Genomic DNA, 15,389 nt, shown 5'->3' with positions numbered 1-15,389 from the left:
TCCCAGTTACTTGGTTAACACTTTTCACATGCCCGGCATGAAGAACAATGTTGCTCCACTCATGTACGGGGAGAGGAAGCGACAAACCCAGCCCCAGCCACATCGAGATCGACAGCCACAACTCTGACTCTGACATGTATCTATGGATGATAACTATCGCCATTGATACACGTATCTGTATCTGTATCTGTATCTATAACTTAAGTGGGGGAGAGATTGTTCTATTTGCGGGTAGAATCAAAGTATTTCTTTTGGAAACCCTTTTTGTTAAAGTCAACTGTGGATGTCGACCAATGCCTGGTGAACTGGTACTTTAAAGTCTTTGAAGGAATAAAAAGTTGTATGGCTAGGAGTTGGATCCATTTAGATCTAATTAAGCATTCTTTTGTCTACATGCTGAAAGTTCTCGGCGTTTTTTAACTGTGTCTTAGATGATGTAATAATCTTCACAAGGGTATTTGCAGCCTTCCACTTTTTCTCTGTCCATGCCCATCTCCATTTCCATATATTTTTATGATTCCAGACCGTTACATTTGCAAAATGAATCACCCATGGAGACCCCCAAAATGAGGGGGGAGACACTTACTCTTTGGGCAGGCCTCTAACTGCCCTCGAATAGTTGTTAACAATTAACTCCTTTGTTGCCACAGATCCGCTTGGCTTCGGTTTCTCTTTTCTGGCAAGTAGTTTTGCAGCACTCTGATGACTAGATACCCGGGATTCAAGTCTGGCTAAACAAAGCCCTGAAAAGTGAAAATCCCCTACCCCGAATCCAGACCCAATTCAGCCCCAAGTGCGATTTGATCCACTCTCAATGACTCACGTCCCAAGGTACGAGCACTTGTCCCACTATATTTTATCCAACTAAATCACTACATCGGAGGGAACTGCACTGCAATAGATCTAGATCTAGATTTGTACGGGTAGATGACGATCGGTTAGGCACTTGGACTACGTTCGGTTGTTTTTGGCCTGATTCATTTTGTTGCGGTTTGATTTTTGTTTTTGTTTTGCTGTTTTTGCCACGACTACGAGTATTTTGTGTATGTTTTATGTTGGGCAATTAGTTGGCACAGGGTCAAGTTAATGATTCAATTAGCATTTGTCATCATTGTTGTGGCCGCTTGCCGTTTGAAGTGCGGGTGGGGGGCTATAATTGATACCCAGATCGTGGGAATATTGATAATGATGGTGCAACGCCGCCCTCCTAGCCGCAACACACAGAGTCTATCATATGTAGATCAATTGTTGCGAGGGGGGTCCATGGGAGTACTGAGAAGTCGACCCGTAGCTTACCTTAGTATTGCTTCTAGGATGGGATAAATCTATGAGTAAGGAATAAGGAAACTCTGTGTCAATGGATATCTCATTCACTTCGCACTTTGAGTCATTCCACTGAGCAAGAGAGTTCGATCAGCTCCAACATTACAGATCTCTCTCAACACTCCACCAAAACTTAAACTGGCAACAGAGAGAGAGAGAGAGAGAGAGAGCTTATGGCCTATTCCGTTGTGTATAAAAGCGAGTGCTGGGCCGGCAGTCCGATCATTAGACAAGTGTCAAGTGGCGCGTGCGCAGTATCCAGAGTTCCAGCTAAGACAGTTCCAGTAGTGACCAAGTTCCCCCCACAGGCGACCCCATCATGAAGTGCTTTGTAAGCCAGGAGCTAACTATGATTACCTTACCTATGGGATCTAATAAGCCTCTGTGATTGTGATTGATTTGCAGCTCGTTCTGGTAGCTGTCAGCTTGATGCTGAGCTCGGTCTGGGCCGAGGACACGGCGGCGCTAGAGCCTGCTGTGGATGCCCCTCTGGCCGATCAGGATCAAGTGAGCGCGGCCAGCAGCTATGCCCCGCTGCAGGAGAAGAAGCAAGAGAAGCGCTATGTTGGTGGTTACGGTGGATACGGCGGCTATTCTGGCTATGGTGGTGCAGGCTACGGCAGCCCCCTGGGAGCGGGCTATGGCGGCGCCTATGGAGCGGCAGGCTATGGCAGCGGTGTGGGCTTGGGCGCTGGCGCTGGACTGGGCGTCGACAGCTACTACAATCCATACAGCTCCCGGTCGCTTGGAGGAATAGGTGAGGGTGAGCGCCACATGGAGTTTCCTTGATCCCTCTGCTCGAGCTTCAGCTCGTCCTTTGCCAGTTTGAATAACATTTCTCTTTTTGTCCCTCCTCACAGATGGCTCTGCTGTTGCGGGCTATGGAGGCTACGGCTCTGCTCTGGGTGGCTATGGATCGGCTTTGGGCCCCTATGGCTCCAGCCTGGGCGGCTACGGATCCAGCCTGGGCGGCTATGGCTCCAGCCTAGGCGGCTACGGCTCCGGTCTGGGCGGCGTCGGCGGCTACGGCTCCTACAACTCAAATCCCTATGCGCTGTCATCGTACTACAATGGACGCGGCCTGGGCAGCGGCATTGGCACCGGCACTGGTTATCCCTACTACAACACTCGATTCGGAGCCGGCGGCTATCCCTCCAGCTACTACACGAGCAACTACGGCAACAGCGTCGTGGGTGGCGGCCTGGGCGCACTGGCAGGTGGAGTGCCGCCCATAGGCTCTGGCTACAACTACGGAGCGGGCATCTCGGGCACAGTCTATTAGGCTGATCCCTCCCGGCACTCGACATCCATCGCTCATCCTCGCCCAACGCCCAACGTTTAACATCTAAGCTTAGTGGAATTTACTTCGTCTTTTTTTTTGTTGTATTCAATTTTTTTCTAATTTAATTTCTATTAAAAAAATAAAATGCATAAAAAACATAAGTAGCAGCACCATGACAATCACTAATCCAGGCCAGTCCTGTTACATCGTTGTTGGCACAAGGGTAAGGAGTATAATTAAAGTCAGTTAATCGAAGGTGCCGTAGGAGCCATGAGTGTCCTTTATCACCCAGAAGGAGTCCACAATGTCGCCGTTCTTGTCGTCGGATACCTGCTCAAAGTACAGGTGGGTGCCATTATGAGCCTTGAGGCGGGTATAGCCATAGTCCTGAAACACAAACAAATAGAGCATAAACGAAATGATGAGTGACGAGTGAATCACTCCAAATATTGGAGACTAAGCCAGGCAACGATCAGCCTCAAGACTTGATGGAATTGCATACAAATCACTTAATATTTAAGCATTAGAAATACAATTCTTATGTCGGAGATATAACCACGGGAAGACAAGTAATTGGGTAGCTGCTAGAGATGGACTCTTTTGCGGAAAACTCAACAAAACTGCTTCAGAAAGAATACTCCAAGAATCCGCCTAAGAACTGCCCATCTTAATCCCCTTTGGGATTTTTTGGGTTTGTTTTTGTTTGTTTTTATTTACCCACTAAATCCTCTTGGGGTGTGGTTTTATCTACCAACTAAATCGCCTTTGTGATGTGCTTTTACCTATATTGTATCCACCATATGAATCCGTTTGGTATGTGCTTTTATCTTCCAACTAAATCCACCTTTAGTATGTGTTTTTATCCATCATTGAAATCCCCTTGGGATGTCCGAGTCTATTTCTGAAGTGCTTTTATCTACCATTTAAATCCCCTTTTGTATGCACTTTTATGTACCATCTAAATCCCCCTTTGGGATGTGCTTTTATCTACCTCCTAAATACCCCTTCGAATGTGCTTTTATCCATCATGGAATTCCCCGTTGTTATGTGCTTTTATCTCCCAACTGAGTCCTTTTGGGATGTGATTTTATCTGCCATATAAATCCCCTTGGGATGTTCTTTTATCAACCATATATATTCCTTTGGGATGTGCTTTTATCTACCATCTGAATTCCTTTCTGATGTGCTTTTATCTACCCCCTAAATACTCCTTCGGAGGTGCTTATATCCACCCATTAAATACCCCTTCGTATGTGCTTTTATCCACCAACTAAATCCCTCTTTGGGAGGTGCTTTTATCTACCATTAGAATCTCTTTCTGATGTGCTTTTATCAACCCCCTAAATACCCCTTGGTATGTGCTTATATCCACCCATGTGTGCTTTTATCTCACAATTAAATCCCCTTTGGTATGTGGTTTTTTCCATCATTGAAATCTCCTTTTTTATGTGCTTTTATCTCCCAACTAAGTCCTCTTGGAATGTGCAATCTAATCCCCTTGGAATGTGCTTTTCCCTAACATCCGAATCCCTTTTTGATGTGCTTTTATCTACCATATAAATCCCCTTTGGTATGTACTTTTATCTACCCATCGATCAATGATCAACTAGATGTGTAACGTACGTTGCTGTGAAAGGCATTCCATGCGGGCAGATCGTTGGAGAATGGTTCACGTTGCTCATTGCAGCCGGCCGAGCCTGTAATGATCTGTATGGGTGCCTTGGCATTTGTGTACGGCTGCTGGGCACTGCCATTGTAGACCTTGAAGTCGTAGATGGGCCACAGGCGCGTGTAAAAGTGCTCGTGGGCAAAGATCTCGACGTCGACGCCGTGCTTGTAGAAGAGATCTTCGAGGCCGAACCACTTGATTAGAGGTAGACCCTGTCGGATGTACGTCTCCAGTTTGCCATCGCAGTCGTATTCCTTTTCGTCGCTGCAGTACATCGGACGGTGGCCGTACGTAATGATCCATGGACGCTTGTCTCGATTCTCCGGCCGATTGGCCTCAGCCAGGTCGCGTTCCAGCCACTCGAACTGCTTCGTCAGCAGCTTGACGCCGTAGTTGAGGAAGTAGTAGACCTCCGTCGAGAAGGAGACAAAGTGCACGGGCCCCAGATCGAAGCTGTACCACAGGCTGTCCGTCTCTCCGGGCATGTTGAAGCGCGTACGATAGTTCGAAAAGTTGCTGAAAGATAAAGAGGGATTAGGATGGGGTGTGCCACGTCAGCAGTTGGTTTGTGTGATGTACACTCACTACTTCTCCTCGTGATTGCCCGGACAGACCATGTAGGGAACGTAGGCGGCAACCGTTTCGATCTGACGCATAAAGGCATCGCCCACGGCCGCATTGTTCGTGTCCATGTCGTAGGCAAAGTCCCCCACATGAATGATGGCATCATACATGCCCCGTTCCGTGTCCTGCTGCAGACGACCCAGCGACTGGGCATTCTCGTTGCCCATGTCCCCGAAAATGGCCAACGAGGGTGACCAGTTTTCGCCCGAAGGTGGCGTCTTAAAGCTAAACACCGGCGACCAGCCCAGCTCACTGCCGCAGCTGTACTCATATCGTGTGTCCGGCTCCAGGTCGCTGAGCACCACATTGTGAACGTACTGCTGGCGCGCCTTACGTCCGCCATCAACGAAGCGCTGCCAGCTGCCACGCACCACAGTCAGCTTGTCCTTGGCATAATTGCGCGCGTAGTTCACCAGCGAGGCATTGGGAGAGTCGCGCGTCGACCAGGTCACCGTAATGTCCCTCAGGCTGTCTGCAATGGAAATGGAGTTTTTGTGGTTTTAGCTTGGCTTCAAATTTAAGAAAGAGATGAAAGGTAGCGACTTTGTGGCTTTGGCAATGGCATACGGAAGAGATTACTAAATTTATCTATAGAGTGTGTACATTCTGCAGCTGTCCATCATTCACTCAAACATTCTGGCGGCTTTACTAATTTAGAGTTTAGTTTTAATTGATTTAGTTTTTGTTTTATTTGCATATCGCATAAAAAGGAGAGAGATTACATGCATGATAAAAGGCAACAGAGATACAGGTATACAGTTAAAGATACAGCTACAAATACAGATATATATATATGGAACGTGGTTCGTTATAAAAATCCACTTATGCAGGACTTGTACAGGATACTTTTGTGGTATATACAAATATTACGTTGATACAAAAATACAATCAAAAATAAAACCACTTCAGGGAGAAACCATTAATTTATCTTTTGTCAAGATTTTCGGGGGAGATTATCACAAAGTTGCCAGCTAACAGCAGAGATCAGGCATCATACATCTGAGATCCCAGATGGGACCCGTAAGCGCCGTGATTGTCCTTGACCACCCAAAAGTGGTCGATGACCTCGCCCTTCTTGTCATCGGATACCTGTTCGAAGTACAGGTGGCTGCGATTGTGCGCCTGCAGGCGCAGATAGCCAAAGTCCTGGCTGTGATAGGCGCTCCAGGGTGGCATGCGTTCGAGGAAGGGCTCACGGCCCTCATGGTTGCCAGCAGCACCCGAAATGATGTGAATGGGCGCTCCAGGATTCACATACGGCTGGGCCATCGAGCCATTGTACACCGTATAGTTGTACATGGGCCACATTCGTTCGTAGCAGTGCTCATGGGCCCACAGCTCCACGTCCACGCCGTACTTGTAAAAGAGCGGCTCCAGGCCGAACATGTCCAGAAAGGGCAGCCCCTTCCGCACGACAGTCTCGTGATTGGTGCAGTCATCGCTGTTGGCATTACTGCAGTACATCGGACGATGCCCAAAGGTAATGATCCAGGGACGCTTCAGGCGATTCTCCGGCGAATTTGCCTCAATCAGATCCCGCTCCAGCCAGTCGTACTGCATCACAATCTGCCCGAGGCCGTACTGTGTGAAGTAGTAGAATTCCGTGCTGAAGCCAATAAAGTGCACCGGTCCCATGTTGAAGCTGTAGAACATGTTCTCCGATCCGCCCGGCATGCTAAACCGATTGGTATAGTGCGAGAAGTTGCTGTGTCAATGATGTAGGATGTGGGATGGAGATTAATCTGCACTCTGATTCGATCTGCACACTGATCCACACTTACTACTTCTCCTCGTGATTGCCCACACAGACCATGTATGGGACATAGGCGGCCACTGTCTCCACCTGGCGCATAAACTCATCGCCCACTTCCCCGTTCTCGTTGCACATGTCGTAGGCAAAGTCGCCCACGTGGATGACTGCGTCGTACAGGCCACGCTGCGTCTCCCGCTGCAGGGCCGGCAGCGAGGCGGCATTCACCACACCCATGTCCCCGTAGATGGCCAGCGAGGGTGACCAGTCGCTGTGGCTGAACTGCGTGCGGAACCAGTAGGTGGCAGACCAGCCCAGCTGGCTGCCACAGTGGTACCGATACGTGCTGTTCGGCTCCAATTTCGTCAGCGTCACCTGCATTTAGTCACCGGATTAGTGGATCACAGAGGACGGGGATGGTTCCTGGATACTCACGCGATGGATGTACTGTGTGGCCTTCTTGGCTCCGCCATCCACAAAGGCTGTGGGTCCATGCGGCGACTTTGCCAGTCGCTGTAGTTCCTCGATACCGAACTCGCAGATCGATTCGTTGGTGTTGTCGCGCGTGTTCCATGTGACGACCATTTCGAGCACGCTTTCTGCAGGAGCGGAGGAGCACATGGCAAACCGAGATTAACTTTGAAGCTCACAAACACACTCGCACACACGCACGCACGCACAGACCCCACCACAGCCTCTAACCCCAAAGCATGGTGAAATTACTAACAAGGTGACGTCGTCAGCTGAGTGGAGGAGCACCCTCTTATTCACCCCGCTCTCTCATCTCTCAGAGAGGCAAGCGCTAGAGAGAGATAGCAAACGTTTTACATTCTGCACTCTTCGCTTTTATTGTTTCTGCTGACAGCAAAGTAAAGATTTGGAGCGGCTAGCAATAAATATTTTTCAGACATGTTTGTTTTTAAAAAGGATTTAATTGAATAAAGATTCAATTACATGCACATTACATTACTTACACATCCAAAATAAATGAGAAGGGACGTGTGAAACGCTTCTTACGCGTCACAACTTTTATACCCGGCACTGAGTACTACATCTGCACCTTAGCGGTGTTTTGTCAAATTTTAAATTTTTACTTCATCTGTCATCTACATCTACAACACTTCTCAACACCAACAAGCTCCGTTAGCTCGCCGCCCTTCCCTAGACCCACACACTGCAGACTCGCTGCAGTGGCAAAGGCAGCGCCCGCACACGAAAAAAAACAAATATAAGCGGCGGGACGGGGTGGGTTAAAAGTCGGCAGAGGCAGAGGCAGAGTGACGGCAGAGGCAGAGGCCGAGTGAAGCAGAAGCAGAATGTGAATGAGAGAATGTGAAAAGAATAGCAAAAGCTGCGGGACAGGGTGGGTTTAGCCACTGCAAATTAATTTCTTCATTCTGGCTATAATACTGGCACCAATTTGGTGATCTGATAGTTAGGGCCATTCCCTACGGAATGGAGTTTTTAGTTTTATTTTATCTTCAAAATTGTAGATTTTGGAGGTTTTCGCCATTTTGCGGGGGCGGGGCTCATTTTTGAAATAAACTGGTTTCAGTGTGAGCATACAGCAGTCCGGAGCCAAAATTTGGTGGCTCTAGCTCTTATAGTCTCTGAGAACTAGCCGACAAACAAGACGGACAGACGGACAGACAGACATGGCTCAATTGACTCGGCTATTGATGCTGATCAAGAATATATATACTTTATGGGGTCGGAAACGCTTCCTTCTGTGCGTTACATACAAACGTTATTCACACAAATACAATATACCATATTTACTCTTCGAGTACCGAGTATAAAAAGAAGACTCTTTCGTCAACGCGCGGCAAACGACTGACAAGCTGGTGTTCCTCGAATGAGAAGGCACTGTGGTGAATTCGTCACCTGATTACTAATTTCATCATGCCCCAAAGGAGACAAATAAAGGTGAATTTACTACAAATTTACTTATTCACCACGCTCAGAAAGACAAGCGCTAGAAAGGGATAGAGATAGAGATATTGATAACCGAACGAAAGATTGCCCTTGTAAGTAAATTCACCTTTTTCTTTTGGGTTTGGTTGATAAAAGCAGTTTAATGAGACGAAAGGTACACAGAGATACAACAAGCCAACAGGTCGCAGAGATCCGACCATTAAGATAAGCCCCCGCCAGCGCCATTTGGCATCGATGGAACTGAGTGGGTTAAGGCTAGGGACTCTACCCTTTCACTGGAATCTCTAAAAGTCAAGTCGGTTTTTTGCTACGTTTTTAACTGCAAGGAGTTCCATTAATTCAATAGAAAAATCTTCCATAAGATGCAAAGATTCTATAAGATTTTTAGCGATTGTTTTAATCTTTAGACCATTTTTTGCAATTTACCAAGAATATGTACATCAAACATTTTGTGCAAACTCTCTAAATTTTTGGTCTATTTATGGTGTAAAAATACTTGGAAACGAGTAACAAAATAGCAAAAAGATAATTTAGACTCAAATGAAAGCCAACTACAGACATGTTAAAAAGCGTGCACAAAGCTGTTCTCTACGATAATATATAGACATGAATTTGGACAACAAGTGTACATAAATTCTACGCAGATCAGACGGACAAGCGAGCTACAGCCGCAACAAATACACAGAAATAAAGATGAACTCAATGTAAACTCCCTGTTCTGCCCTCCACGTTCTGTTCCGATCACCATGCGAGTAGGGGGGCGGGGACTCTTAAAGTATACATTTATAGCGTAAGATATTATCATTAAATGCACTTGCATAAGTAGTAGTCCATGTAGTAAAATTGGAATTGTCTAATTAAAATAGTTTTTTGTTTGTTCTGGGATCGATTTGGGGGGAATGTTACAGCCGCCAGGTAAAGCTTGTTCCTAATTTGTGTGATTGTGTAAATGTGCGCTACTAATACTGCCAGTTATCCTACAGTTCCTACAGTGGTGCCATAGGTTCTTCGGTTGTTTACCGGAGACTCAGCTCGTTGGTTTGGCCTGCGCGTTAGTTCTAGTTCCGATTCTGATAGCTGCCGTGATGCGATTTGATTAGCCAAAATTGATCTATGATGGCTCCGTTCTGATCATCGGAGACCTGCTCAAAGTGCAGATGAGTGCGATTGTGGGCCTTAAGGCGCGTATAGCCATAGTCCTGGCTGTGGAAGGCACTCCACTCGGGTATTTTGCCCTTGAACGGCTCACGTCCCTCATTGCAGCCGGCCGAGCCCGTCACAATGTGGACCGGTGCGCCGGGATTCTCGTAGGGCGAGTCCTGGAGAGTTCCATTGCGCACCTCGTAATCATAAATGGGCCACAGTCGCTCGTACGAATGCTCGTGGGCCCAGATTGCCACATCCACGCCAAACTCGTACAGGAGCGGCTCCATTCCGAACATGTGAACGAAGGGCCAGCCGACCCTGGTGAGGGTCTCCGAGTGGGTGCAGTCGTTGTCGTTTTCGTTGCTGCAGTACATGGGCCGATGGCCGTAGATGATGATCCACGGACGCTTCGCGCGATTCTCTGGCAGATTGGCCTGCTCCAGGTCCCTCCTCAGCCATTCGTACTGAAAGACCAAAGTCTTGACGCCATAATTCATAAAGTAGTAGACCTCCGTCGAGATGCCGATGAAGTGCACGGGCCCCAGATCAAAGCTGTAGAACATGTTCTCCGTCCCACCCGGCATGCTGAATCGGGCCCGATAATTGGAGAAATTGCTGCACGGAAAGCACACGGTATTAGCACACCTGTCCTGTACCTGGACCTGGACTGCTCCTCAACCAACTCGACTACTCACAACTTCTCTTCGTGGTTGCCCGGCACCACCATGTAGGGCAGGTAGGCGGCCACTGTCTCGATCTGTCGCATGAACTCATCCCCGACGCGCGCCTCCTTCGTGTTCATGTCGTAAGCAAAGTCACCCACATGAATGATGGCATCATACATGCCCAGCTGCGTCTCTTGCTGCAAGCGGGCCAGCGACTGGGCATTCTCGTTGCCCATGTCCCCGTAGATGGCCAGCGAGGGCGACCAGTCCGCGTCGGCTGCGGGCACCGTGCGAAACTGATAAACGGCCGACCAGCCCAGGCCACTGCCGCAGTGGTAGGCATACGAGGAGTTCGCCTCTAGCTGGCTAAGCGTCACCTAAGTGGGAGGGAGGCAATGAGAGCGGCCTGGATGAGTGTCTGTTTTGTCACGAGATCGGTCGCTGTCCGCTATGCGCCTACCCTATGGATAAACTGTGTTGAGTGCTTGCGGCCGCCATCCACGAACTTGGTGGCCGTGCCTTGGGCACGCTGATTGAGCCTGTAGGGGGTTGACTGTCCGGCCACTATCAGTCCGTACTCGACAATGCTGGCCGTGTCCGGCGGCAGGCTGCGCGTTGACCAGGTGACAACCATCTCGCTGGCGGTGCGCTCTGGCGAGGTTCAAGCCATGTGGGAATGTGGGAATGGAATGCAGAAAAGAGAAACAAAACTTGAGCAATTTCGCTGTTGGCCAAAATGGGGGTGGGAGGGGGGAGTACGGTTCAGAAAGTGCATCAGAGGCATTCAAGATCAAATGTCATTTGCTGATTAATTTCTATTGTTTTTGTTTGCTTTGTTCCGCAGCTCTTTTGTTTTCTTATCGCATTCGGTGCCTTAGAAACTAGCACACACATGCTGCTCGGATTACGCCCTTATCGCTACGGCTTTTGCCGCCCCTCGCCACTCTCACACACGTCTCAAGTCCTAGTTCTATAATTGGAAATGTTATTTATTTTCCCAATATTTTCACTTGAGCCGCGAAGCTATCTATAGCCATAACAGCTGCAAATCATTCGTTAAGAGTTTTTCTCCCCCGGCCTCATCCATAAAAAATGTGTGTGCGTAAGCTGTACTTAAAGCTAACAAAGCACTGGACAGCTGGAGGGGAGGGGGAGTCAGTGCTCGATTTGATTTGCTTGCAATTTACTACTGGGATGGGATAGTACAGTCATTTGGACACATCATGCAATGCATGCACACAACACACTACACACATTCATTTTCACACGAACACACATATATTTATATAATGCAAAAGACTCACCGCCAAAGGCCAGATGCACTTGCTCCGGCTGGTAGTGGACAATCTGAACCTTGTCCTGTTCAGCCGTCAGCACTTGGGGCATAAAGCAAATGCCGGCCACCAGGAGCAGTGATGACAGCATCAGCAGTTGATGCAAAGGCTCCATTCTGATATTGTTGATTTCGTTTCAAGGTTTTGCTTATTGCTGCACTTTACTGGAGAAATAACATTGCCAAATCACAACTGCGTCGTTCTTATATTTCTTCGTTGTTTTTTTTTTTGTTTGTGCTTGCTGTGTTGGTGCTATGGCAACGTGACGACGCGTACGTTTACGGGAATAAAAACAATTTAATTCGTGCGAGTAAATATATAGGCAAGTGGCAGAGCGGGAGCAGTGTGACCGTTCGTACAAACATACATATATATTTTCTTTTCGAACATATATAAATTTTAGAAGATTGATTTATTGAAATAAAGTAGCTAGTATTTTAGGGTAGCCGATATTTGCGTCAAAAGTATCGATTTGAAAGATTGTCCCAAGACTATGGCAAGGCTGGAATTTTAACATCTGGGCACACCAATATCATATATATTTCTTTCTCGACAAAATTATCAAGAATTACAGTTCGCGCGTAAAAAACATTTTTTATGTTTCGTCAAGTCTGCAAATAAGACTACCATTAAAGAAAAGAATTTGATCAAAATGGATAGTGACGCAGCTGAAGAGGTGAGTGCACTTTTAGTTGTTGATTGAAGGAGCCTTTGAAAGTTAATATGAACAACTGTTTTGCAGGCTCAAAATGCCGGCGATTCGCCCAGCAACGTTGCCCCCATTGAAATAAGCTCGGATTCCGACGAATCCGATAGCGATTCGATGAGCTCGAGCGGCTCCGAGTCGCTGGTGAAGGAAAAACAGGAGCAGGAGTTGAAGTCAGAGTTTGACAATTTATCAAAATATAGCAAGCTGACGCACCGCCAAGTGATGCGGATGAGCGAAATTGCCTTGTAAGCGTAAACACTACTTGTACGACCTGGCCACAATTCTCCCTGTAATGTTGTTGTTTTATCTGCAGCATTCTGAATGACTACGATATGATTATGCAGGCTGCTGTGCAGTACAAAAAGATTGCCACTATGCCACCAGAGCTATGGCGCAAAGACTTGCGCGTTCGCCTCCTGGTTACCCAGTCTCGTGAGGAGCACAGTGCATTCGAAGAGGCCTGTATCGAAGCCTTGAATTCCTACTACGGTAAGCAAACTCAAAGCACAGCACAGCCGCTGTTTGCACACCTTATTTATGTCCTGTCCACCTGCTAGATGTTGATTTGGCCAATATGATCTGCAATTATTTGTGTGCTCAGAAGAACATTGAAAACATCTCACTGTGGTCGTCGCTGATGTCCAAGTATTCCTTGGAGAATCCTGATTTCATAGAGAAATTGCGAGAGCTCTTGGTATCTGCACCGGATGCACACAAAAATGCCGAAGCTCTCAAAGCGGCGATGGAGACTCGCTGCATTAACTGGGACTTGGATGATGCCAAGTGCGCAGAGTTGGCTGAGCTATTGGATCAGTACAAGAAGAAGTTGAGCCCCCTCGTAAATTATGATCGTGAGAACTTGGAGAGCTTCTCCCCGGTGCACATTATGCAACTGGAGCAAATCAACAATATGGACTACCGGGACGAGATTCGCGATGCCTTGGGCTGCACAATATTTGAAATAACCGTCTCGAATTTTCGGAGAGTCGAAAGGGTCTGGCTCGACTACATCAACTACACCAGCAAGAGTGTAGAGCGCCCGACAGGCGGCTATCAGATAAGCAGCCCCCTGGAAGTGGCTAAGCGTGCTGCAATGAGCACAACCAGTCGGCTGGTCAACCATAAGCTCATTCATTTGATGGAGACCGAAGGCTACAGCGTGCAGGAGGTGGATAACGTGCTGGAGGGCATCCTCCCCCGTCTGGAAATCAACTCAATAGAAACGGTGGAGCTGCATTTGGACTACTTGGCGTACAGGGTACGCAACTGCGACCTATCGGACATGGATCAGTGCACCGAGGTGCGCCAAAAATTCGATGCGGCGTGGAACACACTCTCCGATTTGTATGGCGAGAAGGCCGACAACAGCTACGAGGTGCTCCAGCTCTATGCCCAAGTGGAGTATTCCAAATTCTTGAATCCAGAACAGGGATACAAAGTCTGGGAGTATATCATGTGTAAGTTTTTGTTGTTATTCTATTTCCATCGGATCGAATTAATTGTTAAATATTTGTTTTTGGTTGCAGCTTACGAGGATAGCCAGCGAAGCGGCTACCTTTGGATGACTTGGGCCCAAATGGAGTCCGAATTTAATGGCGGCGCTCGTTGTCGCGAGATTTTAAACCAGGCCCTTAGTCGGCCTGTCCTGAAGGATGGTCATTTTGTTCTCGAACAATATCGTCGCTATGAGCGTTGCCACGGCGACTACAAGTCCATCACGACATGCCAGGAGATAAAGCTGCCCACAGAGCCCCACTGGCATCAATTCAGTCGTGATCAGCCAAGAGGGAGAAAACCCATGAAAACATCGCAGCCACCGCTGCGAGCTCAAGCAGCAACAGCAGCACCACGTTCCAAGGCAGCAGCAACAGGAGCACCACGAGCCAAGGCAGCACCAGCTGCACCACGTGCCAAAGAAGCAGCAGCTAGAGCAGCACCACCCCCAGGAGGTCTCAAGTATTCAAGTGAGTATTTAAGAAGCAAAAAATATACGACATTTGGTATACAAAGAAATATTCTTCTTTTGATTGCAGCTGAACTCGAAAAAACCAAAGTGTTTGTCAAGAATATTATGCCAACTGTTACAACTGAGACGCTCACCGAACTCTTTGTCTCCTGTGGCACGTTGAAGGGTGTGCGGCTTGTGGAAAAAAAGCTACCAACCATTAGTCGGATGTACAAAACACGCAAAAACATTGCGTATATCGAATACGAGCAGGCCGAATCGGCCCAGAAGGCTGTTGAGCAATTGAATGGCCATAATCTAAACGGATCTGTGGTAAGTTGTAAATGAAACATTAACGAATGCAGAGAGCGCTTATCATTGCTGTTGTTTTCCACTCCCAGCTGTCTGTTGCCATTTCTGATCCACCACCAAAGACGTCGATTGTCTCGACAGCCAAACGTCGTACGGCTGCCATGTCGCTAATACCGAGCGTTGTGCGCCGTGAGATGGTGGCCAGCAAGCGTCGAAAGGTGCTGTCACTTGATAATGAGACAGATGCGGCCACCAAGACAGACGATGGGCAGAGTGCAGGCACACAGCCAGACTCCTCAATAAAACCAGAGACACCGACACCGTCGGAGAAGCCCAAGTCAAACGAAGATTTTCGTAAATTGCTTGGCTAAAGAAAATGCATCTAGAATTGATTTAGACATGTATATTAGAGATAGTTTTTAATTTTAATTTGTTCTCCACAACAGACGATTTAATTTGTTTCTTTTTTTTTTAATCATTGTTAAAGAAGGGAAGAGAACCCCAACCCCGCAGAGCCACGCGACCCAAATATACGCCATGCGTACGTACCGAACGAACGAGTTGAAATGTTGTTCCCGCCCAGTGCCGCATTATATTTTCGTAAATTGCTTGGCTAAAGAAAATGCATCTAGAATTGATTTAGTCATGTATATTAGAGATAGTTTTTAATTTTAATTTGTTCTCCACAACAGACG

General features: G+C 47.5%; 3 protein-coding genes across 7 annotated transcripts; 2 read left to right on the top strand and 1 right to left on the bottom strand.

Moving 5' to 3' along the window:
* The first annotated feature begins 1,528 nt into the window (after nt 1-1,528).
* Nucleotides 1,529-2,760, top strand: LOC117590858 (glycine-rich cell wall structural protein 1.8). 2 transcript variants are annotated; one of them, XM_034283857.1, is made up of 3 exons: nt 1,529-1,654; nt 1,729-2,086; nt 2,184-2,760. In XM_034283857.1, exons 1-3 carry the CDS (start codon nt 1,643-1,645, stop codon nt 2,603-2,605), a joined length of 792 nt encoding a protein of 263 aa, XP_034139748.1. In that variant the 5' UTR covers nt 1,529-1,642; the 3' UTR covers nt 2,606-2,760. The 2 variants fall into 2 exon arrangements, with proteins under 2 accessions (XP_034139748.1, XP_034139749.1); XM_034283858.1 differs by having other exon boundaries at nt 1,530-1,654; nt 1,729-2,080; nt 2,184-2,758.
* On the bottom strand, nt 2,675-12,084 carry LOC117590856 (acid phosphatase type 7). 4 transcript variants are annotated; one of them, XM_034283856.1, is made up of 5 exons: nt 11,699-12,057; nt 7,084-7,247; nt 6,680-7,023; nt 4,229-4,790; nt 2,675-2,992 (listed from the first exon to the last, which is right to left on the bottom strand). In XM_034283856.1, the coding sequence occupies exons 1-5, from the start codon at nt 11,841-11,843 to the stop codon at nt 2,852-2,854; spliced, it is 1,356 nt and encodes a 451-aa protein (XP_034139747.1). In that variant the 5' UTR covers nt 11,844-12,057; the 3' UTR covers nt 2,675-2,851. The 4 variants fall into 4 exon arrangements, with proteins under 4 accessions (XP_034139747.1, XP_034139746.1, XP_034139745.1 ...); XM_034283855.1 differs by lacking the exons at nt 6,680-7,023; nt 7,084-7,247 and adding an exon at nt 4,860-5,370 and having other exon boundaries at nt 11,699-12,048; XM_034283854.1 differs by lacking the exons at nt 2,675-2,992; nt 4,229-4,790 and adding an exon at nt 5,563-6,603 and having other exon boundaries at nt 11,699-12,069.
* Nucleotides 12,085-12,250: 166 nt separating this feature from the next.
* On the top strand, nt 12,251-15,290 carry LOC117590815 (RNA-binding protein 4F). The gene is made up of 7 exons (XM_034283783.1): nt 12,251-12,404; nt 12,471-12,682; nt 12,751-12,926; nt 12,995-13,894; nt 13,964-14,401; nt 14,471-14,715; nt 14,784-15,290. Exons 1-7 carry the CDS (start codon nt 12,381-12,383, stop codon nt 15,063-15,065), a joined length of 2,277 nt encoding a protein of 758 aa, XP_034139674.1. The 5' UTR covers nt 12,251-12,380; the 3' UTR covers nt 15,066-15,290.
* Nucleotides 15,291-15,389: the final 99 nt, after the last annotated feature.

The sequence above is a fragment of the Drosophila guanche genome, unplaced genomic scaffold, assembly GCF_900245975.1.
Source record: "Drosophila guanche unplaced genomic scaffold, DGUA_6, whole genome shotgun sequence".
NCBI lineage: Eukaryota > Metazoa > Arthropoda > Insecta > Diptera > Drosophilidae > Drosophila > Drosophila guanche.
Note: the sequence above shows the minus strand (reverse complement) of the source record. Positions and strands in the feature narration are given on the sequence as shown.

Excerpts from the sequence above, each read along its gene's own strand:
- LOC117590856 (XM_034283853.1), bottom strand. The coding sequence starts at position 11,843 with ATGGAGCCTTTGCATCAACTGCTGATGCTGTCATCACTGCTCCTGGTG. Across the intron at positions 11,046-11,698 it reads AGTGCATCTGGCCTTTGGCG|AGCGCACCGCCAGCGAGATG; the intron begins GTGAGTCTTTTG and ends GAACCTCGCCAG. Across the intron at positions 10,772-10,854 it reads CAACACAGTTTATCCATAGG|GTGACGCTTAGCCAGCTAGA; the intron begins GTAGGCGCATAG and ends CCTCCCACTTAG.
- LOC117590815 (XM_034283783.1), top strand. The coding sequence starts at position 12,381 with ATGGATAGTGACGCAGCTGAAGAG. Across the intron at positions 12,683-12,750 it reads CGGATGAGCGAAATTGCCTT|CATTCTGAATGACTACGATA; the intron begins GTAAGCGTAAAC and ends TTTTATCTGCAG. Across the intron at positions 14,716-14,783 it reads ATAATCTAAACGGATCTGTG|CTGTCTGTTGCCATTTCTGA; the intron begins GTAAGTTGTAAA and ends TTCCACTCCCAG.
- LOC117590858 (XM_034283857.1), top strand. Across the intron at positions 2,087-2,183 it reads GCTTGGAGGAATAGGTGAGG|ATGGCTCTGCTGTTGCGGGC; the intron begins GTGAGCGCCACA and ends CCCTCCTCACAG.